The sequence below is a fragment of the Semicossyphus pulcher genome, unplaced genomic scaffold (genome assembly GCF_022749685.1).
Source record: "Semicossyphus pulcher isolate SPU_LCO1_2020_fin unplaced genomic scaffold, fSemPul1.0.p SCAF_37, whole genome shotgun sequence".
Classification (NCBI taxonomy): domain Eukaryota; kingdom Metazoa; phylum Chordata; class Actinopteri; order Labriformes; family Labridae; genus Semicossyphus; species Semicossyphus pulcher.
In genome coordinates this window covers 549455-575756 of record NW_027211712.1, presented here as the reverse complement: position 1 = coordinate 575756, position 26302 = coordinate 549455, and the positions used below count along the sequence as shown (strand labels likewise).

Sequence of the window (26302 nt, the reverse complement as noted above, 5' to 3'; positions counted from 1 at the left end):
GTTTGTTCAGTGTTTGTTCAGTGTTTGCCCAGTGTTTGTCCAGTGTTTGTCCAGTGTTTGTCCACTGTTTGTTCAGTGTTTGTCCAGTGTTTGTCCAGTGTTTGTCCAGTGTTTGTTCAGTGTTTGTTCAGTGTTTGTCCAGTGTTTGTCTAGTGTTTGTTCAGTGTTTTTCCAGTATTTTTCCAGTGTTTGTTCAGTGTTTGTTCAGTGTTTGTCCAGTGTTTGTTCAGTGTTTGTTCAGTGTTTGCCCAGTGTTTGTCCAGTGTTTGTCCAGTGTTTGTCCAGTGTTTGTCCAGTGTTTGTTCAGTGTTTGTCCAGTGTTTGTTCAGTGTTTGTTCAGTGTTTGTCCAGTGTTTGTTCAGTGTTTGTCCAGTGTTTGTTCAGTGTTTGTCCAGTGTTTGTTCAGTGTTTGTCCAGTGTTTGTCCAGTGTTTGTTCAGTGTTTGTCCAGTGTTTGTTCAGTGTTTGTTCAATGTTTGTTCAGTGTTTGTTCAGTGTTTGTCCAGTGTTTGTTCAGTGTTTGTTCAATGTTTGTTCAGTGTTTGTTCAGTGTATGTTCAGTGTTTGTCCACTGTTTGTTCAGTGTTTGTCCAGTGTTTGTTCAGTGTATGTCCAGTGTTTATCTAGTGTTTGTCCAGTGTTTGTTCAGTGTATGTCCAGTGTTTATCTAGTGTTTGTTCAGTGTTTGTTCAGTGTTTTTCCCGTGTTTGTTCAGTGTTTGTTCAGTGTTCAAAGTGTGAGGCTCTGTGTGCTCTGAACACTCGTCTCTGACTTCAAACTGGCTGAAAAACAAAATGAAAAGTTTAAAATCTAAATCAAACTTTTGATGAGAAGCTCTCATGTTTCGGCAGCTGGCATGTTTACCTCAGTTTCTCTAGAGTAATGCTGCATTCAAGTGGTGTTGGAATAATAAATCAAGCAAGTTTCCGACTGGGAAAAATCAAAGAAAAGGGCCCTTAAGTCAGAACAACAACTTGGAAAGTCAGAAATTCTCAGTACAAGACTTGCAGAGTGAAGACACTACATTTCACACAGAAACATGGAGGACAAAAGTTAATGTTGATTTAATTATTAAAACTTTGTATCTCAGAATTAAAGAAGCCATTAAACACAACACATCTTCTTTGTAGTGTCCATGTTGTCTCCACATCAGACTTAAAGGCAGTCCGGATCACTAAGTGTCTCAGAGTGTACTTAGAGTGATGCATTCTGGGTACTGAAGTTTGTTGTTCTTCTAACAGGCTGCAGTGAGACCTGTCTGTCTCTCTGTCCTGTTGGGGACCTTCCTGGTGGTCCTGAACTTGTTTCCGTGATGTCACTAGCATGGTGTCGTGTTTTCTGTCCTTCTAACCTGGTTCAGTCACCTGCCGCAGGTGAGCTGATGTACAGTGAGTACAGCAGGAAGTCCAGCTCAGACTTGAATGTGTGTTGAAACCTGAGGAGGCTGTAAACTCACACCTCGTCCCCTCTGGAACCAGAAGTAACCTGATCCAGATCACCTGACACCCCCTCAGCCGGGCCCGGCCCCACAGTCTGCTGGCCGCCCTGCAGCATGGCGGACGCCGGGGCCTGGAGGACGCACCAGGACGGCCCCCGGGTCCTCCAACCTGGACCAGGACCAGCTCCAAACCGTGTGTGGATCTCTCTGATCGCAGGTGAGATTCTGATGCATCTCATTAAAGGATTAATTCAGTGTTTATACCTGCTGATCAGATTAAGGCCCAGGTCTTAAAACAGCCAATCAGCTGACAGATATTTACCTGGATTCAACGAGTTTCACAGCAGGTGTTGTGTGGTGGATCAGCTCAGGTGGGACGAGCCTGAGAAAAAGTCACAGTCAGTGATCTTTCTCCAGTGAAGCGATCTCTGTAAGGGTGTTTTACAGAGCAAACCAAAGTCTGCTTTCATCATTTAGAAGAAAATACTGACAACTAAGACTCCAGATACTAATGGGTTCTGTACACTGTTCACAACGAGACATACTGTGCATATTTACATATATACTGTAAACGTGTGTGTGTATGTGTGTGTGTCTAAACTTTATAAAATAATAACAGGACATACACAGATCCACTTAAACCTTTAACTTGTGCTCTTATAAGTGTTTTCAGGTGCACGTTAAAGTAAGTTAAATAGATGTACTCATTTCTTTTTCCGCCTCAGGGGAAAAACATGTTTTGTGTTTGTGCTGTTGACGTCTGTAAACACGGAGACATTTTAAACTTACATTGACTCCAGAGACTTTCTATCTGTATAGATTATATTAAAAAGCAACTTAAACTCATGGTCTTACACTTGTGCTATAGTGTAAAACTTTATTAATCAACTTAATTTATTTCCGACTCAGTGACAAACCTGGGTTGTTCATCTCAGTCCGTGAAAGCCTCTTAGTTGTTGTGTTTCCCAGCGGACCGTGAAAGCAGCGCAGGCCGTCCCGTTTGATGATTGGTTGTGGTTGCTATGGGAGCGGCTCCCATTGCTATGGTAACGTGTCTTAAGGAGGGATTTGGTCAATCAGAGCGTCAGACTGTCGGATCCTCGTCAAGCAGTTTCGCTGCTAACAAGCTAACATGCTAACCCGGGAATGTTTACCGGTGAAAAAACGGAAAAGCAAACAACGGAAACGGTAGAAAAGATTATTCTGTGAGCGAAGTTCAGCCGCAAAGACTGATGGGAAACTGAGGAGAAAGTTTTTAACTTTTTAACTTTGTCCGTTCACCTGTCTGCTAGCCTGCTAACGGCTAACCGAGCTGTTAGCAGTTAAAAAGTTTGTGGAGCTAGCAGTTAAAGGTAAGAGAGGCCAGGAATTAGACGGATCCATGACGGTGGAGGGAGTGCGACACTCCCCGATCCTGTCCGCCCTGTTCGGCATGACAGAGGAGCCCGAGCTGCTGGGAGCCGCTCAGTTTATTAAAGGTAGTAATACACAGTTTAATACATAGTTTAGTAATACTTTAAAACACAGTTTAATAACACTTTAATTCACAGTTTAATAACACTTTAATACATAGTTTAATAACACTTCAATACACAGTTGAATAATACTTAAATTCGCAGTTTAGTAATACTTTAATACACAGTACACTTTAATACACAGTTTAATAGCAATTTAATACACGGTTTAATACACAGTTTAGTAATACTTTAATACACAGTACACTTTAATACACAGTTTAATAGCACTTTAATACACGGTTTAATACACAGTTTAGTAATACTTTAATACACAGTTTAATATCAGTTTAATACACAGTTTAATAATACTTTAATACACAGTTTAATATCAGTTTAATACACAGTTTAGTAATACTTTAATACACAGTTTAATAATACTTTAATACACAGTTTAATCACACTTTAATTCACAGTTTAATACACAGTTTAATAATACTTTAATACACAGGTTAATAATACTTTAATACAAAGTTTAATAATACTTTAATACATAGTTGTTTTAAACAGATTAGAGTAACCCTTAAACCACAGAGCAGCTTCATGTCTCTGTGCTACAGTCACGTGTATGTATGAACAGTGAAACTGGTTTTTCCTGCCGATATGCTCCTGTTCATACTGACTGATCTGTGTGTACCAAGACTCAGGTTCACTGTATATTAACTGTAAGATTAACTGTAGATTAACACTAGATTAATTTAAGATTAACTGTAGATTGTTTTAAGATTAACTGTAGATTAATGTAAGATTAACTGTAGATTAATTTAAGATTAACTGTTGATTAATGTTAGATTAACTGTTGATTAATGTTAGATTAACTGAAGATTAATTTAAGATTAGCTGTTGATTAATTTAAGATTAACTGAAGATTAATGTTAGATTAACTGAAGATTAATTTAAGATTAACTGTAGATTAATTTAAGATTAACTGAAGATTAATTTAAGATTAGCTGTTGATTAATTTAAGATTAACTGAAGATTAATGTTAGATTAACTGAAGATTAATTTAAGATTAACTGTAGATTAATTTAAGATTAACTGAAGATTAATTTAAGATTAACTGAAGATTAATGTAAGATTAACTGTAGATTAATTTAAGATTAGCTGTTGATTAATTTAAGATTAACTGAAGATTAATGTTAGATTAACTGTTGATTAATGTTAGATTAACTGAAGATTAATTTAAGATTAGCTGTTGATTAATTTAAGATTAACTGAAGATTAATGTTAGATTAACTGAAGATTAATTTAAGATTAACTGTAGATTAATTTAAGATTAACTGAAGATTAATTTAAGATTAGCTGTTGATTAATTTAAGATTAACTGAAGATTAATGTTAGATTAACTGAAGATTAATTTAAGATTAACTGTAGATTAATTTAAGATTAACTGAAGATTAATTTAAGATTAACTGTTGATTAATGTAAGATTAACTGAAGATTAATTTAAGATTAACTGTAGATTAATTTAAGATTAATTGAAGATTAATTTAAGATTAACTGTTGATTAATGTAAGATTAACTGAAGATTAATTTAAGATTAACTGAAGATTAATTTAAGATTAACTGAAGATTAATGTTAGATTAACTGTAGATTAATTTAAGATTAGCTGTTGATTAATGTTAGATTAACTGAAGATTAATGTTAGATTAACTGTTGATTAATTTAAGATTAACTGAAGATTAATGTTAGATTAACTGAAGATTAATGTTAGATTAACTGAAGATTAATGTTAGATTAACTGTTGATTAATTTAAGATTAACTGAAGATTAATGTTAGATTAATTGAAGATTAATTTAAGATTAACTGTAGATTAATGTTAGATTAACTGAAGATTAATTTAAGATTAACTGAAGATTAATGTTAGATTAACTGAAGATTAATTTAAGATTAACTGTTGATTAATGTTAGATTAACTGAAGATTAATTTAAGATTAACTGTTGATTAATGTTAGATTAACTGAAGATTAATGTTAGATTAACTGAAGTAATGTAAGATTAACTGAAGATTAATTTAAGATTAACTGTTGATTAATGTTAGATTAACTGTTGATTAATGTTAGATTAACTGAAGATTAATGTTAGATTAACTGAAGATTAATTTAAGATTAACTGTTGATTAATGTTAGATTAACTGAAGATTAATTTAAGATTAACTGTTGATTAATGTTAGATTAACTGAAGATTAATGTTAGATTAACTGTAGATTAATGTTAGATTAACTGAAAATTAATTTAAGATTAACTGTAGATTAATGTAAGATTAACTGAAGATTAATGTAAGATTAACTGAAGATTAATGTTAGATTAACTGAAGATTAATTTAAGATTAACTGTAGATTAATGTTAGATTAACTGAAGATTAATTTAAGATTAACTGAAGATTAATTTAAGATTAACTGTTGATTAATGTAAGATTAACTGAAGATTAATGTTAGATTAACTGTAGATTAATGTTAGATTAACTGTAGATTAATGTTAGATTAACTGTAGATTAATGTTAGATTAACTGAAAATTAATGTTAGATTAACTGAAAATTAATTTAAGATTAACTGTTGATTAATGTTAGATTAACTGAAGATTAATGTTAGATTAACTGAAGATTAATGTTAGATTAACTGTAGATTAATGTTAGATTAACTGTAGATTAATGTTAGATTAACTGAAAATTAATTTAAGATTAACTGTAGATTAATGTAAGATTAACTGAAGATTAATGTAAGATTAACTGAAGATTAATGTTAGATTAACTGAAGATTAATTTAAGATTAACTGTAGATTAATGTTAGATTAACTGAAGATTAATTTAAGATTAACTGAAGATTAATGTAAGATTAACTGAAGATTAATTTAAGATTAACTGTTGATTAATGTAAGATTAACTGAAGATTAATGTTAGATTAATTGAAGATTAATTTAAGATTAACTCTAGATTAATGTTAGATTAACTGAAGATTAATGTTAGATTAACTGTTGATTAACTGTAGATTAATGTAAGATTAACTGTTGATTAATGTTAGATTAACTGAAGATTAATTTAAGATTAACTGTAGATTAATGTAAGATTAACTGAAGATTAATGTTAGATTAATTGAAGATTAATTTAAGATTAACTGTAGATTAATGTAAGATTAACTGTAGATTAATTTAAGATTAACTGTTGATTAATGTTAGATTAACTGAAGATTAATTTAAGATTAACTGTTGATTAATGTTAGATTAACTGAAGATTAATGTTAGATTAACTGAAGATTAATTTAAGATTAACTGTAGATTAATGTTAGATTAACTGTTGATTACAGAGTTGACTGTCTGACTGACTCTGTGTTGTATTGTCACAGATGAAATGACTGTAGGATTGTAAACACTGCAGAAACTGTTTGAATGAGCATGTGAGTGTTGACCCTCTGTGCGAACATGCCTCCTGTGAGACTTCCTGTCACATGACCCTGTTTATGTTTTTGATTCTGCGTTTGGACAAAGTATACCTGACGAAGCCGCTGAATACAGAGGAGAACCTGCAGAGGTCTTTAGTGTTACTGATGTTTTACCTTCCAGCACCGCTCCACTCATCAGAGCTGCCACCTTTATATCAGACCTTCTGTGTTTAGGATGAAGAAGTCTGGATGATGAGCACAGAACCACAACATCCAATGAGAGAGGAGCAGACAGCCTCTTCAATAACAGACAGTTATTAGATCAGCCCAAATAGTAACCTGAATAGTAACTGTGTGTGTGTGTGTGTGTGTGTGTGTGTGTGTGTGTGTGTGTGTGTGTGTGTGTGTGTCTGACAGAGCGCCTGTACTTCGCCACATTACGCAGCAAACCCAAAAGCACGGCCAACACTCACTACTTCTGCACCGACGACGAGTTCCTCTACGAGAAGTAAGTCTGAGCGTCCAGACGTGTGAATGGATACACCTGTACCTGTGTGATCAATAGTGAACTGAAATATACAGGTGTGTTTATATTTACCTGTGTGATCAATGATGAACTGAAATATGAGCTGATGACAGGATGAGCTGATGACAGGATGACAGGATGACAGGATGAGCTGATGACAGGATGAATTAATGTCTGTGTCCTGTGTGTGTCTCAGTTTCTACGCAGACTTTGGTCCTCTGAATCTCGCCATGTTGTACCGCTACTGCTGCAAACTCAACAAGAAGCTGAAGGTGAGACACTGCTAACGCTAACGCTAACGCTAACACTGCTGACTAACTGTAGCAGCTTCTCTCCTCTATAAGGGCCCGATCAGACAGATGCGCTGCTTTTGTGTTGCAGAGCGCCTCCCGTTTTTCCGCTCTGTGCGCCTCCCGTTTTTGAGGAAACAGACTTTTGAGAACTTCAACTCAAAGCAGAAAAGCGCCCGACGTCATGGACGTTTCTTGTCATTGTCCAATCTTATGAATGGAGAGGTGGGCCTTCTGTCAGTTTACAAAATAACGGTTAGGTTAATGACAGCTAATGATTCAGGAGTTGCCTTAACAACGGTAAAAAGAAAAAAAGGCCCAGTGAGCTACTTTTTTTAAAACTGTAGGCTTCAACAGAAAAGGTGCGGTGCGCCTCGCGTTTTACAGCCTGCAAAACACGCTCTGTCTGATCGGGGCCTAAAACTTCCTTCGTTGTGTTTGTTGTTTTCTGTTGCCATGACGATGACATTCCTCAGATGGACTGGGACTGTCTGGATTCACACCCTGTGATCAGACACTCCACATTAGTGTACCTGTGCATGTGTGAACACCTGAGGCACAAAGCATGATGGGAGGACATGGCCCTTGGTACACGTGTTTATTAATGACCACTTCACACAGCAGCAACAAGTCTGACGAGGACTCACAGACATGTAACACACACACACACACACACACACACAGTTATGATACACTGACAGTGTAACAGCTCAGTGTGAGTCCTGCCTGATGCTCTCAGACTGATGAAGTTGTCTTTATATAAACTGTTATTTTACTGTTCATACTGTCGGTTATTAAACCGTGTCCGCTCCCTGTGGTCATGTGACCCTCCTTCTTCTTCTCTGCCTCTCTGCAGTCTTTCACTCTGACCAGGAAGAGGATCGTTCACTACACCAGCTTCGACCAGAGGAAAAGATCCAACGCAGCCGTGCTGATCGGAGGCTACGCTGTGAGTCGTTAGCACTTCCTGTTCCTGTTTGAGGAGGGGCGGGGTTACCATACTGGGACAGGTGCATGCAGGTGACACAGCTGCTGGAGGACACAGGCCGCCTTATTGTGCCTTACTGTGCTGTAAGGTGTGCCTCACTGCAAACTCAGCTATTCAAAACAAGAAAACAATCCTTATCAATAAGTCTGAGTCCTCCTCTCAGTCTTCCGAGTCCGAATGCCGTCAATGCGCGAGTCAGAGTCCATGTCAGAGTCATCGCTGCTCGAGTCCAAGTCGAGTCCTTGATTTACTATACTGCTATATACCATAACACTGGCTCACATTAACCTGCACTCACTCGCTCCTGACTGAAACATGAACGATGGCCGCCTGACAGTTAAGTTCGAGTCACCTCCAAAGCTGAGGGCTACATCAGCTTAGACCTGTAGGTGCCTGTTGTTCTCACGTGCGTCTATGATCAGTAAACTTGACTGACTCTGTGACTTGGTGTGAGAGTGAGAGTTTACTACAGCTGCTGGAGTTTCATCTGTGTGTGTCCAGGACAGCAGCAGGTCCAGGTCACGTTAGCCTAGCTTAGGAAGCAGTGGGAAAATGTTAGCCTGGCTCCTCCATCAGTGATGTACATGATGTTTACCTGTGTGTCTCTGTGTCAGGTAATCTACCTGAAGAAAACTCCAGAAGAAGCCTACAGAGCTCTGATCTCTGGCTCCAACGCCTCCTACCTGCCCTTCAGGTCAGTCACACCCTCACACACGATGACGCTCTGTGTAATAACTCCATCACTGGGAGGACAGCAGCAGGGGGAGGGGCAGGCTGGAGATGCTAAGCTAGCTGGTACATCCTGCGCTCCAAAGGAAAACTGTGATAATCTATAGTCGCCAAAGAATCCTGTGTGTGTGTGTGTGTGTGTGTGTGTGTGTGTGTGTGTGTGTGTGTGTGTGTGTGTGTGTGTGTGTGTGTGTGTGTGTGTGTGTGTGTGTGTGTGTGTGTGTGGATAAAGGGCTGCTTGTTGTCTGGGTGTTATGTAACAGCAGTGTGTGAGCGGCTGTGTGGAGTCCTGCTCTGAGCTCTCTGCAGCCTGCCGATAGATTCAACATGAGGAGGCCACGCCCACTCTGTGACACAACAGTGAGGCGTTCACTGACCCTCTGACAGATGAATGGTCTCCATGATAAGGAGATCTTTATGTTCACACTGAGGTTATTTAAAGGTGAACACCAGTGATTTTACACCTCAGCAGGTGTCTCCAGGTGTCTCCAGGTGTTTCTGTGTGTCTCCAGGTGTCTCCATGTATTTCTGTGTGTCTCCAGGTGTCTCCAGGTGTTTCTGTGTGTCTCCGGGTGTCTCCAGGTGTTTCTGTGTGTGTCTCCAGGTGTCTCCATGTATTTCTGTGTGTCTCCGGGTGTCTCCAGGTGTTTCTGTGTGTGTCTCCAGGTGTCTCCAGGTGTTGGGGAGTACTCCTGCATTAGTGTTAAAGCAGTATAAAGCCTTTGGTGTCTCTTCGGGGAGCTGTGACTTCTGATGAACCACCCGTTGAAGTGGAGTTAGACGGACGTTAGCATTAGGACCTCTGTTCCTCTGCTGCATGCTGTAGGCTCCAGGTGCATTGTGGGTAATTTAGGCACTAGGTTATGAAGACTGGCTAGAGTAAAAAAGAGGATATCTCTGGTTCATCTTCTCTTTAAACTGCTCCATGAGTCAGTAACTAAGTCGGTGGCCTCAGAGAGTGAAGGATTGTGGGTTAATGTTTGATACCGTGTAATAAACAGAGATTGTTGGTCTTCCGTGGAGTTCACAGAAGGTAAACAGTTTCTGTTGGTCAGTGCTCTGATACCTGAACCTGACACCTGAAGGCTGCTGGTTCAGAGCACAGACCTGGGTAAAGGCATTCTGCTTTGATCCCAGGTGAAAAGGTTTCCACCTGCCCCACATGTCCTTCATCAGGCTGACTGAGGCTCCACACTGAGACACAGTTTTGCTTGCTATTGTTTCAGTGGGAATTGAACCCTGTGGCTTTCCTTACCCCCTGCAATGGTTTAATCCAAAGAGGGCGGGGCCAGGAGAGCTGTAAGAGGTGACTGTGACTGGGGGAGAAGTTTCCAATATCTGTTTTTTGCTCACCAGCAGAGCCAGAAGGCCACACCCTTTTTTCATGTAGGGCTGCAGTCTGTTGAGGTCTTTAATAATCCGCTCTCATTAGAGTGAGACATGTGTCAGTGAGGAGTTAACGCTCTCACACTGCTGTGGTAATGAACACATGTTCAGTCTGATCCGCTCACTCAGCTGCTGCTTGTTTTCACAGCTCTCCAACATGCTGCTCACTCTGATGCACCTCTCTTTAATACGTGCAGGACAGAGCTAGATTTACTCCCATCCTTAAAAATAACTACCGGCGCCACCGTCAATCGTGCCCACAGATATGAATACAGACTGTCCAGTGTCCATTACGCACACACTGGAGACTGCAGACATGGATTCCAGCAGCAACAATATGTAATCATGTTCACAGCCGAGCTTTCTTCAGCACACAGAACGTTAACACGACGGCCTGTCACTGCTGTGCCTCGTGTGTAAATGTTCACGCCGCCTCTCTTCATTTGGAAATGGGACAAACTGATGTTCTTGCTTCAGCAGATTTAACTTCAATCCCAGCATCAGCCTGTGTGTATAGCTGTGTGTATAGCTGTGTGTGTTCTGCGTGGGGGCACAATGGTGGGAGAGAAGTCACATGAGCAGATGTTAACAGCAACCCACCTACCTGCAGGCGCACCTTATTCATCCTACGCTTAAAACACACCTATTAACAACCGAGAGACTTATTACACCCGTTGCACCCTGTGCCTCACTTCGCGCCCGGATAATGAACCTAAGGTAGTTGCATACGTGCTAATAGACTTTCTGTCTCGGTCCAGTTCTTTCTTCTCCTCATTTCTCGCTCGACCGTGTGAGCATGCGTGGAGTAGTGGGGCTGCGCAGCGTATGATTGACAGCAGCCTGAGAGCAGAGTTTCCGTTGGAAAAAAACTATGCCGGTCCACGTGTCCTAGAAACTTTCAATGTTCCGGACAAATGGGTGAAATTACGGTCAAATATTATCCGTATGTATTTAGCTTTAAAAGAGTTGATAGGCAGGCTGTATCAAGGGCGTAGAATTGGAAATTACTGAATTGTCTCTACAATAATTTTGTCAAAGAATGAATATATGATGCGCGTAATGTTGTACTTTCAACCTGCAGAGGACTCGTGCATGAGACAGCCATCACTCTGTCTGTCACTGTAAACAAGGTCTCTGTCCACAGTTCACAGGGCCGAGTGCATCAGCTGGGCGTAAACAACAGGTCTTATCTCTTGCGTCCGACATAGCTACGACCGACTTCTTGAGTGCAGCAAGTCTAACCGACACCGATCGTAGCTAAGTCTAACTGGTGCACAGGGCGTAATTTAAAGTCTGTAGTAACCTTCAGCTCTAAGTTTTATGTAACGTTACACCCAGGAGTACGCCCAGCTGGTGCACTCGACTTCAATAACTTCACTAACCCGAAATTTATACAGCGGAACAACATGTCTCATACTCACATGACCAATTTCGGACTGTCTGAGCAGGTGTTGTCCACGGCCACTCTCACAGTCAGACTGACACCAGACGTATTGTTAACGTGTTGTTAACGTGTTGTTAACGTGTTGTTAACGTGTTGTTAACGTGTTGACAGTTTCTGAGCAGAAACTAAAGAGAACGTTTACACACCAGGAGCAGCAGGTAACTCAATGATTCACATCTCCAGACAGACAGGGTCTCTGTTATTAAAGCTCTGTGTGCTGACCATCCATACTGATGTGTGTGTGTGGATCAGCTGTGTACTGATGTGTGTGTGTTGATCAGGTGTGTACTGTTATCTCTGCAGGGACGCTTCCTTTGGGAATTGTACCTTCAACCTCAGCGTGCTGGACTGTCTGCAGGGCATCAGGAAGGTGAGTCTGATCTAGTCCTGCCTGATTGGCTGCAGAGATGCTGACATCATCACACTGTATGATGTCAATCCTCTTTATGTTACGTCTGTGCTGTCTGATGATCTGTGTGAGTGTGTGTGTTCTATAAACCGGTACTGGTTCTATAAAATGTCAGTCCTCAGGTGACAACAAATAATCAGTTGACTGTGGTCATGTCCACACGTACGCGGGTATTTTTCAGTCGCAGCTTTCTCTCTGTGTTTTGTCCTTTCCTCCACACAAACGGGACCGTTTCCACGGAGACGTGTAGAAGGGGTAAACGGCGTTTGTGGGTTGTGTCATCAGGCTGTGCACCGTTATCTCCTTTTGTGAGGCGTCACACATGAGGCGACATTCCTTGCAAAATGACAGATGTAAAAAGTCCTGTTAAGCATGGTTTTTGTCACATGTTTCCACATATATGTACAGTTACTTTTCTACTACACTGAGGAACAAAGTCCGGATAGATTTTTTCACTTTTGACTGGCCACGATTCTTCTTCTTTCCATGACCGGGTTATATCGCCGCCTGTTGGTAGCTTGAGACAGAAAAGAGAGAATCAGGAAGCTGTGAATCTCAGTGTGACCTTTGACCTCAGTGTTTCATCACAGAGTTCAGAGGTGAAGCAACTGATCTGTTATCTAACAGAGTCCAGCAGCACAATCAGCTGTTGTTGCTGTAGAGGACTGACGGCAGCCAATCACAGCTCTGTAAGCTCATGTGATCACAGTTCAGCAAGCTTCAACAGTTTTTCCTAATGCAGCAACAAGTTACCCACCTGTAATATGATGACAGACAGGTGAGCAGACAGACAGGTTGTAGTGCCCCCCTCAGGCTGATCACACTCTGAATGCTCTCTGTGGTCCAAACTGATGATTTTACAGTCTATCCCACGTGTGTTGGCTACCTGTTCAGATGTTACACACCTGTCTGTGTGTGTGTGTGTGTGTGTGTGTGTGTTTTTTTCAGGCTCTCCAGCACGGCTTCTTTGACTTTGAGACATTCGACGTGGACGAGTATGAACACTACGAGGTAAAAGCCTGAACAGAGGGTGTGTGTGTGTTTTTGTGAACGCGGCTCAGCTGCAGTCATGAAAGATTCAGTGGTCAGAAGGTCAGATTGGCCTGCAGCGGGCTGCACCTCATATCAGAGTCAGTTTATGGAATAGGACAAAGGGACATGTTTAATGTGTTACATGTTTTAAATGTGTTACATGTTTTAAATGTGTTACATGTTTTAAATGTTTGAAATGTGTTACATGTTTAAATGTTTTAAATGTGTTACATGTTTTAAATGTTTTAAATGTGTTACATGTTTAAATGTGTTACATGTTTAAATGTTTGAAATGTGTTACATGTTTAAATGTTTTGAATGTGTTACATGTTTTAAATGTGTTACATGTTTAAATGTTTTAAATGTGTTACATGTGTTACATGTTTTAAATGTGTTACATGTTTAAATGTTTTAAATGTGTTGCATGTTTTAAATGTGTTACATGTGTTACATGTTTTAAATGTGTTACATGTTTAAATGTTTTAAATGTGTTGCATGTTTTAAATGTGTTACATGTGTTACATGTTTTAAATGTGTTACATGTTTAAATGTTTTGAATGTGTTACATGTTTTAAATGTGTTACATGTTTAAATGTTTTAAATGTGTTACATGTTTTAAATGTGTTACATGTGTTACATGTTTTAAATGTGTTACATGTTTAAATGTTTTAAATGTGTTACATGTTTAAATGTTTTAAATGTGTTACATGTTTAAATGTTTTAAATGTGTTACATGTGTCACACTAAATAAAGGAGCAGGTGTTCTCTGCTGTCTGACAGGTGCTCACATACTCAACATGATGGCAGCAAGCTTAGTGTTAAACTGTGTGATGGTGTTCAGAGACTAGGAGTGGAGCGCCCCCCTCAGGACGATCACTGTAACACCTGAACACAGAGAATAAAATCACCTGCATGTTCAGTGTCTGAAACAGCTGAGAATCAGACTGATGATGTTTGATTTAGTCACACCTGTGCAGACTACCTCCAGAGTTTACCTGTTGTGTACCTGCAGAGTGTCTGTAGTCAGTAGTGACTGTGTGTGTGTGTGTGTGTGTGTGTGTGTGTGTGTGCGCAGCGTGTGGAGAACGGAGATCTAAACTGGATCGTCCCGGGGAAGTTTCTGGCCTTCAGTGGACCTCACCCTAAAACTAAAGTGGAGAACGGTGAGGTAACATGTTCAGGCTGCTGATGTTGGGGGGGGTCAGGTTTCTCAGGTGTCTCTCTAACACCTGTGGTTGCTCCGCCCCTTGCAGGTTACCCCCTCCACGCCCCAGAGGCGTACTTCCCGTACTTCAGGAAACACAGTGTGACCACCGTCGTCCGTCTGAACAAAAAGATCTACGACTCCAAACGCTTCACGGATGCCGGCTTTGACCACTACGACCTCTTCTTCTTAGATGGCAGCACACCCAGTGACATCATCACTCGCCGCTTCCTGCACATCTGTGAGAGCACAGAGGGAGCGGTTGCTGTCCACTGCAAAGGTGACTACTTCCTGTCCTGTTTTTTCTCCTGTACTATGTCTGGTCTGGTCTATGCTGGCCTGTACTGGCGCCCTCACTTCCACATTACGTGCACAGACAGCAGCCTGGTCCTCTGAACACATCACAGCTCTCCTGTCAGTCTGCTGGTAAACTCAGTGAAGTCAGTGACTGATAGTCACAGTCTATCACACAGTCACAGTCATAGTCACTAGACTGATAGTGACTGATAGTCACTGACTTTCACACAGTAGGTTCAAGCTGGTATTATTACGCCTCCGTTATGTTCTGTGCTACTCATGGTGATTCATGTTGGGCCTCTCTTTAAATAACTTAACAAAGAGTCGGTCTAGACCTGCTCTTTCTGTAGTAAGTGTCTCGAGATAACTCTGGTTATGATTTGGCGCTATACAAATAAAATTTGATTTGATTTGATTTGTCTTACGGACGAAAGCTGAATGATGAGGTGAAGTCGTTCTGCCTGTGAGCCGGCATTAGAGGTGGTAACACAGAGGCAGAACAGAGGCAAAACGGCGTCTGTGTAAACAGCAGAGCCGGCAGGGTGGAACAGCGCTGTGTGTGTGTGTGTGTGTGTGTGTGTGTGTGTGTTTGAAGTGTGCGCTGGTTGTTTACACCTCACGTATGATTTGCTTCTGCAAAACACACACTGGGGTGGCTTTACACCGGCGTTGCTTGGTCCAGTGTAAAAATACAAAGGCTGCATGACAGCGGAGCTTTGTTACGGTGCTGAAGCAGAACCGCAGTTTAAAAAGGGCTACAGACACAGTGGTGATCATACTGACACGGTGTCAGTGCTGCAGTCAGTGTGTCCAGCAGGGGGAGCTCTCACACCTCTCTTTTTGAATCTGCTGATTAAGAAGAAAACAGTGATGCTGCTCCCATGTACACCTCCTATAGTGAGGTCACGGTGCTGCAGTAATATAGTAAGGTCACGGTAAGGTCACGGCTCTGCAGTAATATAGAGAGGTCACGGTGAGGTCACGATGCTGCAGTAATATAGTAAGGTCACGGTAAGGTCACGGCTCTGCAGTAATATAGTGAGGTCATGGTAAGGTCACGGCTCTGCAGTAATATAGTGAGGTCACAGTACTGCAGTAATATAGTAAGGTCACGGTGTGTGATATAGTGAGGTCACGGTGCTGCAGTAATATAGCAAGGTCACGGTGTGTGATATAGTGAGTTCACGGTGTGTGATATAGTGAGGTCACGGTGATGCATTAATATAGTAAGGTCACGGTGAGGTCACGGTGCTGCAGTAATATAGCAAGGTCACGGTGTGTGATATAGTGAGTTCACGGTGTGTGATATAGTGAGGTCACGGTGCTGCATTAATATAGTAAGGTCACGGTGTGTGATATAGTGAGGTCACGGTGTGTGATATAGTGAGGTCACGGTGCTGCAGTAATAAAGTAAGGTCACGGTGTGTGATATAGTGAGGTCACGGTGTGTGATATAGTGAGGTCACGGTGCTGCAGTTATATAGTAAGGTCACGGTGCTGCAGTAAGGTAGTAAGGTCACGGTGCTGCAGTAAGGTAGTTGTTGTTATGTTGGATGTGTTTCTGTTTCCTGTTTCTGTGTGAGTCACTGAGCTCAGACTCACATGTAAGATGTGTTTCTTGTTTCACACCTCCACCTGCGCATCACATCTGAGCTTCAGTGTAATGTGTTGTTGTGGCATGTGGGACGTGTCTCTGACCTGCTGAAATGTGTTCTTCCTGCAGGAAAGTCAACTGAAATGATGAATTTGTTTTCAGAAGGCTCACAGAGTAATGTTGTACAAGAAAAATACATAAATGCAGAACTCGAATACTACCTGAGTAAATGTAGTCATAGTGAATCACAGGCAGCTCGCTAGTGTATCACTATTATTGGCATTGTAACCATAAGTATGTATTGCCTGTTGTTGTTGTTGTTGTTGATGATGTAACAAGGACATATGTTGTTGTTGCTCTCTTTGCCTGTCTCTATCCTGCATCTCCTTCTATCCCATGTTCGGCCCATCCAGTCTCTTCAGATGGCTGTTCAACATGAGTCTGGTTCTGCTCGAGGTTTCTGCCTGTTAAAGGAAGTTTTTCTGCCAATGTGCCGAATTGCTAAGTGCTACTCATGGTGATTCATGTTGGGCCTCTCTTTAAATAACAGAACAAAGAGTCGGTCTAGACCTGTTCTTTCTGTAACTCTGGTTATGATTTGGCGCTATACAAATAAAATGTGATTGATTGATTGATTGATTTAATCCTGACTGTCTCTCTCTCTCTGTGTGTGTGTGTGTGTGTGTGTGTGTAGCTGGTCTGGGCAGGACGGGCACTTTGATTGGCTGTTACCTGATGAAACATTACCGTTTCACAGCAGGTGAGGCCATCGCCTGGATCAGGATGTGCAGACCGGGCTCTGTGATCGGACCTCAGCAGAACTTCCTGGAAGAGTGAGTCACTGATCGGTTACTTACTTTATTTATTTTTTTATTCTAGTTAACAATTGTCTGCTTTCAGTCTGAGACTAAGTGTCCTTAAAGTCCTCGTTCAGTTCACTCAGAGAGAAAGCTGAGAGGTGATTTACTTTTGTATTATAACATGAAATCACCTCAGTACGAGAGCTCAGTATAAGAGTTCAGTATCAGTACAAGAGCTCAGTACAAGAGTTCAGTATCAGTACAAGAGCTCAGTACAAGAGCTCAGTATCAGTACCAGAGCTCAGTATAAGAGTTCAGTATCAGTGCAAGAGCTCAGTACAAGAGCTCAGTATCAGAGGTCAGTACGAGAGCTCAGTGTAAGAGTTTAGTACGAGAGCTCAGTATAAGAGTTCAGTATCAGTACGAGAGCTCAGTATAAGAGCTCAGTATAAGAGCTCAGTATGAGAGCCTATTTTGAGAGCCCAGTGCGAGAGATCAGTAGAAGAGCTTAGTATCAGTATGAGAGCCCATTACGAGAGCTCAGTATCAGAATGAGAGCTCAGTGTAAGAACACAGTGTAAGACCTCAGTACGAGCGCAGTACGAGTGCTCAGTATAAGAGCTCAGTATCAGTGCGAGAGCTCAGTATAAGAGCGAGAGCTCAGTATAAAAGCGAGAGCTCAGTATAAGAGCGAGAGCTCAGTATAAGAGCTCGGTATAAAAGCGAGAGCTCAGTATAACAGCGAGAGCTCAGTACGAGAGCTCAGTGCGAGAGCTCAGTATAAGAGCTCAGTATCAGTACGAGAGCTCAGTACGGGAGTCCAGTCCAAGAGCGAGAGCTCAGAAGAAGAGCTCAGTATCGGGTAAAGAGCTCAGTATGAGAGCTCAGTATCAGTACGAGAGCTCAGTATAAGAGCGAGAGCTCAGTGTAAGAGCTCAGTACAAGAGCAAAGTGTAAGAGCTCAGTATAAGAGCTCAGTATTAGTACGAGAGCTCAGTACGAGAGCCCAGTACAAGAGCAAGAGCTCAGAAGAAAAGCTCAGTATCAGTATAAGAGAGAGCTCAGTATAAGAGCTCAGTATCAGTATGAGAGCCTATTTTGAGAGCCCAGTGCGAGAGATCAGTAGAAGAGCTTAGTATCAGTATGAGAGCCCATTACGAGAGCTCAGTGTAAGAACACAGTGTAAGAACACAGTGTAAGAGCTCAGTACGAGCGCAGTACAAGTGCTCAGTATAAGAGCTCAGTATCAGTGCGAGAGCTCAGTATCAGAGCTCAGTATAAGAGCTCAGTATGAGAGCTCGGTATCAGTACGAGAGCTCAGTATAAGAGCTCAATACGAGAGCTCAGTGTAAGAGCTCAGTATAAGCACAGTTGGGTCTGTGATGAGAGCTGATGGACTCCAATTGTCAGGTGAAATAAACCAGCTCTGTGAGTATGAAGCTTTAATCAAACTGATACAGGATCAGAGTCCAGCTACATAATCACAAACACCTCGGTCTGCTGACATGAACACAGCTGGAGAACCCTGGTACTGTGTGTGTTTGTGTTATCTGTGTCTTTTGCTGCTGTGGCACTTTGTATCTGTTGCTGCCAGTCTGTGTTTGTGTTGGCCTCCAGGACTCTGACTGACTCTGATCCTGTTTTTCTATTTCTCACTCTGAGCTGATGAGTCATTTCCTTCTGTCCTGAACCTGATGGACTCTGTACAGTCTCACATGGACTCTGATAGACTCTGTGAGTTTGTTTGGTTCATCCAGACACCACACTGTGTCTCTGACTGGTGTCTCTCAGATCCTGATGTTCAGATTCATTCATTTCAGTTCAGCTGTTACTGAGACTGCAGTCTGTTTTAGGAATGTGCTGGTGTGTTACTGTGACTAAAGGGATCACAGTACTTTAGCTGAGACGGAGTGAAGTACTGCAGAAACTGCAGCAGGTTGTTTAAAGCTGATGAGTTTACCTGCAGCTCAGTGCGTCTGACACCAGTTAACACTGTATATATGTCAGTATGTTATATAATGAATATATGTAGCAGAGCGTTCACACTGACGGACTGAGGAACAGTTAGACTCCACCCGCCACGCTGCAGCTCCTCTGCATTAACAAACACCCACAGGTGAGGCCTACCTGTGAGGAGTGTGATCATAAATGTGATCACTGGCCTGCTGTGTGCATGTGTGAACAGTTCATTCACACACTCAGTTATACTGTGCAAACTGTGGATCAGCTGTGTGTTTGTTCTACAGACACACTCTCATACAGGTCCGTGAGAGGCTGTTGTTGTTGTTGTTGTTGTTGTTGTGTGTCTGAATCCTGCAGAAATCCTCTAAAGTCAGTTTGTGTTCACAGGAAGCAGTCAGCCATGTGGTTGCTAGGCGACAGCCAGCGTTCCCAGAAGGCCAAGCTGGAGGAGAGGGCGGTGCCTCAACTCATCAACAACATGGACGACCTCACATTAAACCCCGCCCACATCTCTACAAACTCCGCCCACAACAACATCATGAGCGCTGACCGTCTGACCGAGGTCACACACACACACACACACACACACACACACACACACACTTATGCACACACACACACACACACACACACACACGCACACATACACACTTATGCACACACACACACGCACGCACGCACACACATACATGCACACACACACACACACACATACACACTTATGCACACACACACATACACACTTATGCACACACACACATACATGCACACACACACACACTGTCAGGCCTCTGATGTTGTCTTTATGTCCTTCAGAGTGAGGTGCTGGACAGCGGGCTGAGTTTGACTCAGGGAGACAAACTGAGAGCCTTAAAGAGCCGACGTCCCCCCCGACCTGCCACCACGGGAGCCCTCAGGTACTTAGAACACACCTGTCTCTGTGTGAACAGACAAAGGAGCTGCAGGTGTGAAGGAGACACCTGTATGAAACAGTCTGAGGGTGTGAACTCCGGACACAGTCTGACTGATGATCACTCTTTGTTTCAGGGTCGAGGAGATGAAGATGCACAGCAGGTCAGCTTCACAGCCGCTCAGGTAACTCTGACCTCTGACCTCTGACCTTTGAACCTGTCACACAAGTTACTGATGATCTGTTTTAGTTTTTCGGTGTATTCATAAACTTTCAAATTTCATCATCTCGTCTCTCACCATGTTCAGGATGTCGATGGGTGCAGGTCAGGGCCCCTCCTCCCCCCTCAAGTCCTCCAAGTTCCCAGCATCCCCTGCTTCTGCTGCCGCCAAGAGGATTGGAAGAAGTCCATCGTCATCGGCGTCAAACATCAGGAGGTTAGTTTTAACATCAACTTCCTGTCTTACTTACCCACTGCCTGTTTGACTCATTCACTTCCTGTCTTACTCAATCACTTTCTGTTTACTCATTCTTATATAGTCAGGTATAAACAGAGAAATGTACACATTCAGCTTCTGTTGTTTACCGGCTGAAGTGTTGATCTGAACCAGATTAAACAGACGTGAACCAAGTTTTAAACTGTGATCTAAGGATCAGGACTGACGTGGATCCGGTTTAGATGTGGATCTGGCTCTGATCCGGTTTAGATCTGACGTGCATCGTGCCATGTCTCTGCCCTGCAGCTCCCGCTTGGCGTGCTCTCTCAGTGATCTGTACGCTGCTGACCTGGAGGAGGAGAGCGCTGCGTACTCCTCTCTTCCTCCCCCCTCCTCCTCCGCCTCTGTGTCTCTCAGCTCCTCCCCCTCCTCTCTGGTCCCACCCTCTCTGTGTCGCTATGGTAACAGCCCTCGCAGCCTGCAGCATGAGGTCAACAACAACAGCAGTGTGTACGGGGGCTCGGCAGCGCCCCCTGCAGGGAAAAGCTCCGGCCTGGTCCTCAGCAGGACGGGGCCTCAGGACTTCAGCCCCTACAGGTGCCCCGGGCCCTACAGCGCTCTGAAGGGCCCAGCAGGACGCTACCTGAGCCGGTCCATACCTGTAAGTCCTCAGACACAGCAGTAGCTTAGCCCCCCCCCCCCCCCCCCCCCCCCGCTGATTGGTTCTCTCTGTTCTGACCTCACTAACACACCTTTAAAGACACCTGGACCAGAGTGCACCAGCTGGGTGTAAAAAAAACAGGTCTTTTCTCTTACGTCCGACTTCTTGATTCGAATTTACACCGAGTGCACCGGGCCTGTCGTAGCTGTGCCCGGTCTTATGATGTGCGTCCACGTGAACACTCGCAAAGTGGTGACTGTTGCCAAGCAACACACGTCTCCACTCAAACTTCTCCTATCAAACTATCAATTAGAGGCTCAGTGGTAGAGTAGGTCATTCGATCCCCAGCTCCCTCAGGCTACATGTCGAAGTGTCCTTGGGCAACACACTGAACCTCAAATTGCTGAATGAATGTGATGACTGATTGATTGACTGATTGACCTTAGCCATCAGTGTGTGAATGTGTGTGTGAATGGGTGAATGTGACATGTGGTGTAAAAGCAGCTTTGAGTGGTTGCAGACAAGAAAAGAGACGTATGAGTATAGTCCATTTACATTCACCATCAACAGACGATAACACGAAACAAAAGTAAAGAAAGCTGCAGCCTTTGAAGGACATATTTGAAGGTTGATTGCGTCACAGCGGCGCGGCGAAGGCTGTCCTGTTTCGAAAACTCCTTCAGATGCGTTCTTTTCCTGGCCACCAAGAATCACCCGATGGATCTGGCCGTGTCCTGAGATTCTTTATGCATTCAAACAAGATGGCGGACTTTAAACTTCAACTCAACTCAATCGAAACGCTGCGATACAAAAGTTAAAAAAACCTTGACATTTTAAATGATTTTTAAAATAATCGGTAAAGTTACGCGATGTTAGCTATGTTTGCTAGTTAAACGGTTAGATACCTGTTGCTAGGTGACAGAAGCGGTGCTTTGTTATGCGTGGTTATGGGCAGGAACAGCTGCTGATGCAAACAGGAAATCCTCCGTAGACCAGACTCTCATTTCAGTTTGGGTGCGTGCGTGCGTGCGTGCGACAGGTGTGGAGTCTCTCACAGTGTCACTAACAGAAGCTGCTGCTGAGCGAGGACGCTGCTGTTCAGACCACACACAAACATAGAAACAAACTTGATCACTCTGAACCCTCCAACCTGTCAATCGATGTGTTTCCATCATTCAGGATGGTTTGTAGTTCTCTAAGGGGGAGGGGCCTGAAGGGGGGTGGGGGTGGGGTGTCATCATGTGGAGTCCTCACAGTCTCACTGTCAATCACAGCAACAAGCTTAACGAACAGTCGGGAACCTTTGTCCCTCTGGCTGTTTACAGGATGCCTGTTTGAGAGGAACACCTGAAGACACGACTCAGGGCTGAAATAACAACATACTATCTCACCTGGCTCAGGTGGATCTCCTGTCCGTTGGATCTGCTTCACAGATACATTTAATTCTCTTTCTTCTGTTTTCTCTTCCAGTCTCTTCAGTCTGACTACATCCAGTACTAAAACTACGGGCCTGACCTGAGGAGGACTCATTACCCACAATGCCCCTGGGTGGGCGGCTCAAAGGGAAGCTAAAGAAGCAGCCGAGTGACTGAAGAGACTGAGGCTGTAACAGCTGCTGTACTGTGTGTAAATGAGATGCTAATGAGCTATATGCTAATTAGCTGTATGCTAATGAGCGTCATGCTAACTGTGTATATGTGAATATGATGTCATGTCCCCGTGTGTTTGGCTCAAACAGAAGATATATTTAGGTAAGACAGATTTTATATTTCTTATTTGTTGTTTTTAGATTTTTTTGATAAACTGAAGGATCAGATGATGACAATGTCGTCATGGTAACAGTATTTACTTCCTGTCTGTGACCAGATAAGTAGCAGATGTTTTATTCTTTTCAAAATCAGCAATAATGATAATGAGAGAAGAAGAGACCCAGAACCTTTGTCTGTCTGTCTGTCTGTCTGTGTGTGTGTGTGTGTCTGTGTGTGTCTGTGTGTGTGTGTGTCTGTGTGTGTGTGTGTGTGTGTGTGTCTGTGTGTGTGTGTGTGTGTGTGTGTGTCTGTGTGTGTCTGTGTGTGTCTGTGTGTGTGTGTGTGTGTGTGTGTGTGTGTCTGTGTGTGTGTGTCTGTGTGTGTCTGTGTGTGTCTGTGTATGTCTGTGTGTGTCTGTGTCTGTGTCTGTCTGTGTGTGTGTGTGTGTGTGTGTGTGTGTGTGTGTGTGTGTGTGTGAGAGAAGGCCTGCTTGTTGTCTGGCTGTTATGTAACAGGAAGGCTTCTCTAAGCGATGTTTTCTTTATTTGAGGGCCGATGGTTCTAAATGTTTTTAATGTCATCACTTAGTTTATTAGGATTGATACAGGGTTTGTTTCTGCACTCAGATTACCCCCCCCCCCCCCCCCATACACACACACAGAAACCACTTTACTGAAGGCTGAATATGTGATTAATGTCACAGTGACCTTTGACCTCTGACAGCCTGTCTGAACAGCTGATCACGAGTCAGACTGCAGCAGGTTCTTCAGGTGAGGTTTACTGACATGTGAAATGCAGCACATGTAGTGAACCAGTGTACGTCCTTAAACCATGAATGTGTCGCGTCTTTAACTCGTCTGTTCATTAGAAAAACTTTAAAACAACACAGTAACTGAGACAGTAATTCTTCTTCTGCAGAGATAAAAATGTTTAAGGGATACACAGGAAGCTGTTCATCTTCTGATTCAAGGTTCATGTCAAAGTTTGGATCAGTTATTAGCTACAGATTCTAACAGATCAACAGACTGCCTGTGTGAGGGAGACAAAACACCAACAGTCTGACTGAGAGCTGCTTCAAACATGTCTGAAACTAAAAGAGTTTCTGTTACTGATCACATGACGCCAGCTGATTGGTCAGCTGACCTCAGTCCTCTGACTGGCTGAAGCATCAAATCAAGCTTTTTATGTTCCATTTAATCAAATCAGACGAAGATCAGACGATCGATCGAGACCTCCAATGTTTGAGTATCTCTTTGTCTGAAGACGTCAGGATGAGGCAAGGAAAAAAAGTTTACATGTCACATGCACGTGTTACATACGTGTTACATACGTGTCCCTGTCACAGTCAGAATAAAAGCTCAGGTGAGCCACACAGACAGAAACAGCTGTTTAGTTCTTGAAGGGAAATGTTTGTGTCACTGATTAGGTTCACCTGTGACCTCACTTCACAGGTGTATCACAGCGTCAGTCAGTAGTATTTATCTATAATCTCCTCAGGCTGAAGTCACCGAAGTGCCTTTAATGTGTTTAAACTTCTATGTGAATGTTTCCGGAGGTTTATTTCCAGTCTTTATGTAAACACAGCAGCAAAGGGCTTTTATTTTGAAAGAGCCCCATGTTTACATGAGGAAGTAAACTGTTGCTTTGCACCTGAATGTCCTGATCGTGTGTTTAACCAGCTGAAGTCTTCATGAAGACAAATGTTTTGTAGAAGTTTCAGAAAATAAAATCCTTATGATTCTGGCTCCTGTTTTTACCTGCTCACTCCTGCTCACACCTGTATTTACCTGCTCTCACCTGCATGTACCTGTTCAGACCTGCTCACACCTGTATTTACCTGTTCACACCTGTATTTACCTGCTCTCACCTGCATGTACCTGTTCACACCTGTATTTACCTGCTCTCACCTGCATGTACCTGTTCACACCTGCTCACACCTGTATTTACCTGTTCACACCTGTATTTACCTGCTCTCACCTGTATTTACCTGTTCACACCTGCTCACACCTGTATTTACCTGCTCACACCTGTATTTACCTGCTCACACCTGTATTTACCTGCTCTCACCTGTATTTACCTGTTCACACCTGTATTTACCCGCTCTCACCTGCATGTACCTGTTCACACCTGCTCACACCTGTATATACCTGTTCACACCTGTATTTACCTGTTCACACCTGTATTTACCTGCTCACACCTGTATTTACCTGTTCACACCTGCTCACACCTGTGTTTACCTGCTCACACCTGTATTTACCTGTTCACACCTGCTCACACCTGTATTAACCTGCTCACACCTGAATTTACCTGCTCACACCTGTATTAACCTGCTCACACCTGTATTTACCTGCTCACACCTGTATTAACCTGCTCACACCTGTATTTACCTGTTCACACCTGCTCACACCTGCATTTACCTGTTCACACCTGCTCACACCTGCATTTACCTGCTCACACCTGTATTTACCTGTTCACACCTGCTCACACCTGTATTTACCTGCTCACACCTGTATTTACCTGTTCACACCTGCTCACACCTGCATTTACCTGTTCACACCTGCTCACACCTGTATTAACCTGCTCACACCTGAATTTACCTGCTCACACCTGTATTAACCTGCTCACACCTGTATTTATCTGTTCACACCTGCTCACACCTGTATTTGCCTGCTCACACCTGCTCACACCTGTATTTACCTGTTCACACCTGCTCACACCTGTATTTACCTGTTCACACCTGCTCACACCTGACACTTTGATGTTTTAATGTTTCAGAAACCAAAATATTTCTGATCTGTGAGATTCACGAGAAGAGAATCATCAGGTGTGCTGAGATATGAATTATTTACCTGCAGCATGAAGTGACTTTAATTATTCTTCCACATGAAACTTTGAAATTGAAAATATAATCAAACATCATGTATCACCACGGAGACGGGCTGAGAGGAGCAAGGCCTTGAAGCTCCCTCCTTCACCTGTTCACCTGCACATTACCCACAGGTGACACAAGTGAGAGTGGTCACATGACTCCAGGGTGTGACCTCACAGTGACTTATCATCAGACTGATTAATTAGATCAACAAGAGGTCAGCACAGAGTCACTCAGATCAATCAGTCAGTCAGAGACCAAACTGAGTCTGGATCAAAGGTCAGTTTAAACTTTGAGAGCGTTTAAAATAAAGTAAAGAACAAAGAAATCAACTGGAACGATCGATGAAAAGATTTCAGATTCATGTTTTTAATAAAAAACAGACCGAAAGTCTGAATGTTCTGTTTCTGCTCTGACGAAGAGAAGACCCCAACCCAAAGAGAAACAAAGAAACAGGTTTCCTGTGTGTCCTACAGAGGGCGCTGTGGGCTGCAGAGTCACACGGACAGACAGAGAGAGACATAGGAGGGAGGGAGGGAGGGAGAGAGTCGGGCATTTGGGGCTGAGAGGAGGAGCAGAGGAGGTGTTTTTGTTTCTCCTTTTTTTACACATCGACAGTTTTCTGAGACGTCGACACGGAGATGCTCCTGATCTTCACTTCTTCATTCATTCACTCGTTCCTCAGG

General features: G+C 42.7%; 1 protein-coding gene across 3 annotated transcripts; it reads left to right on the top strand.

Moving 5' to 3' along the window:
• The first annotated feature begins 1559 nt into the window (after positions 1–1559).
• On the top strand, positions 1560–24466 carry cdc14ab (cell division cycle 14Ab). Of its 3 annotated transcripts, none has more exons than XM_069679236.1 (16): positions 1560–1654; positions 6748–6838; positions 7053–7128; positions 8003–8095; positions 8749–8828; positions 11997–12063; positions 13051–13113; positions 14210–14297; positions 14388–14618; positions 16924–17062; positions 19379–19553; positions 19808–19908; positions 20039–20086; positions 20210–20338; positions 20645–20999; positions 22470–24466. In XM_069679236.1, the coding sequence occupies exons 3-16, from the start codon at positions 7087–7089 to the stop codon at positions 22497–22499; spliced, it is 1641 nt and encodes a 546-aa protein (XP_069535337.1). In that variant the 5' UTR covers positions 1560–1654; positions 6748–6838; positions 7053–7086; the 3' UTR covers positions 22500–24466. The 3 variants fall into 3 exon arrangements, with proteins under 3 accessions (XP_069535337.1, XP_069535335.1, XP_069535336.1); XM_069679234.1 differs by lacking the exon at positions 1560–1654 and adding an exon at positions 2556–2915; XM_069679235.1 differs by lacking the exons at positions 1560–1654; positions 20645–20999 and adding an exon at positions 2556–2915.
• Positions 24467–26302: the final 1836 nt, after the last annotated feature.

What these genes read in the sequence shown, in the direction of transcription:
- cdc14ab (XM_069679234.1), top strand. Translation starts at nt 2,819, where the DNA reads ATGACGGTGGAGGGAGTGCGACACTCCCCGATCCTGTCCGCCCTGTTC. An exon ending in CAGCAGAACTTCCTGGAAGA is followed by an intron (nt 17,063 to 19,378) that starts GTGAGTCACTGA and finishes TTGTGTTCACAG; the next exon opens with GAAGCAGTCAGCCATGTGGT. An exon ending in ACCTGAGCCGGTCCATACCT is followed by an intron (nt 21,000 to 22,469) that starts GTAAGTCCTCAG and finishes TTTCTCTTCCAG; the next exon opens with TCTCTTCAGTCTGACTACAT.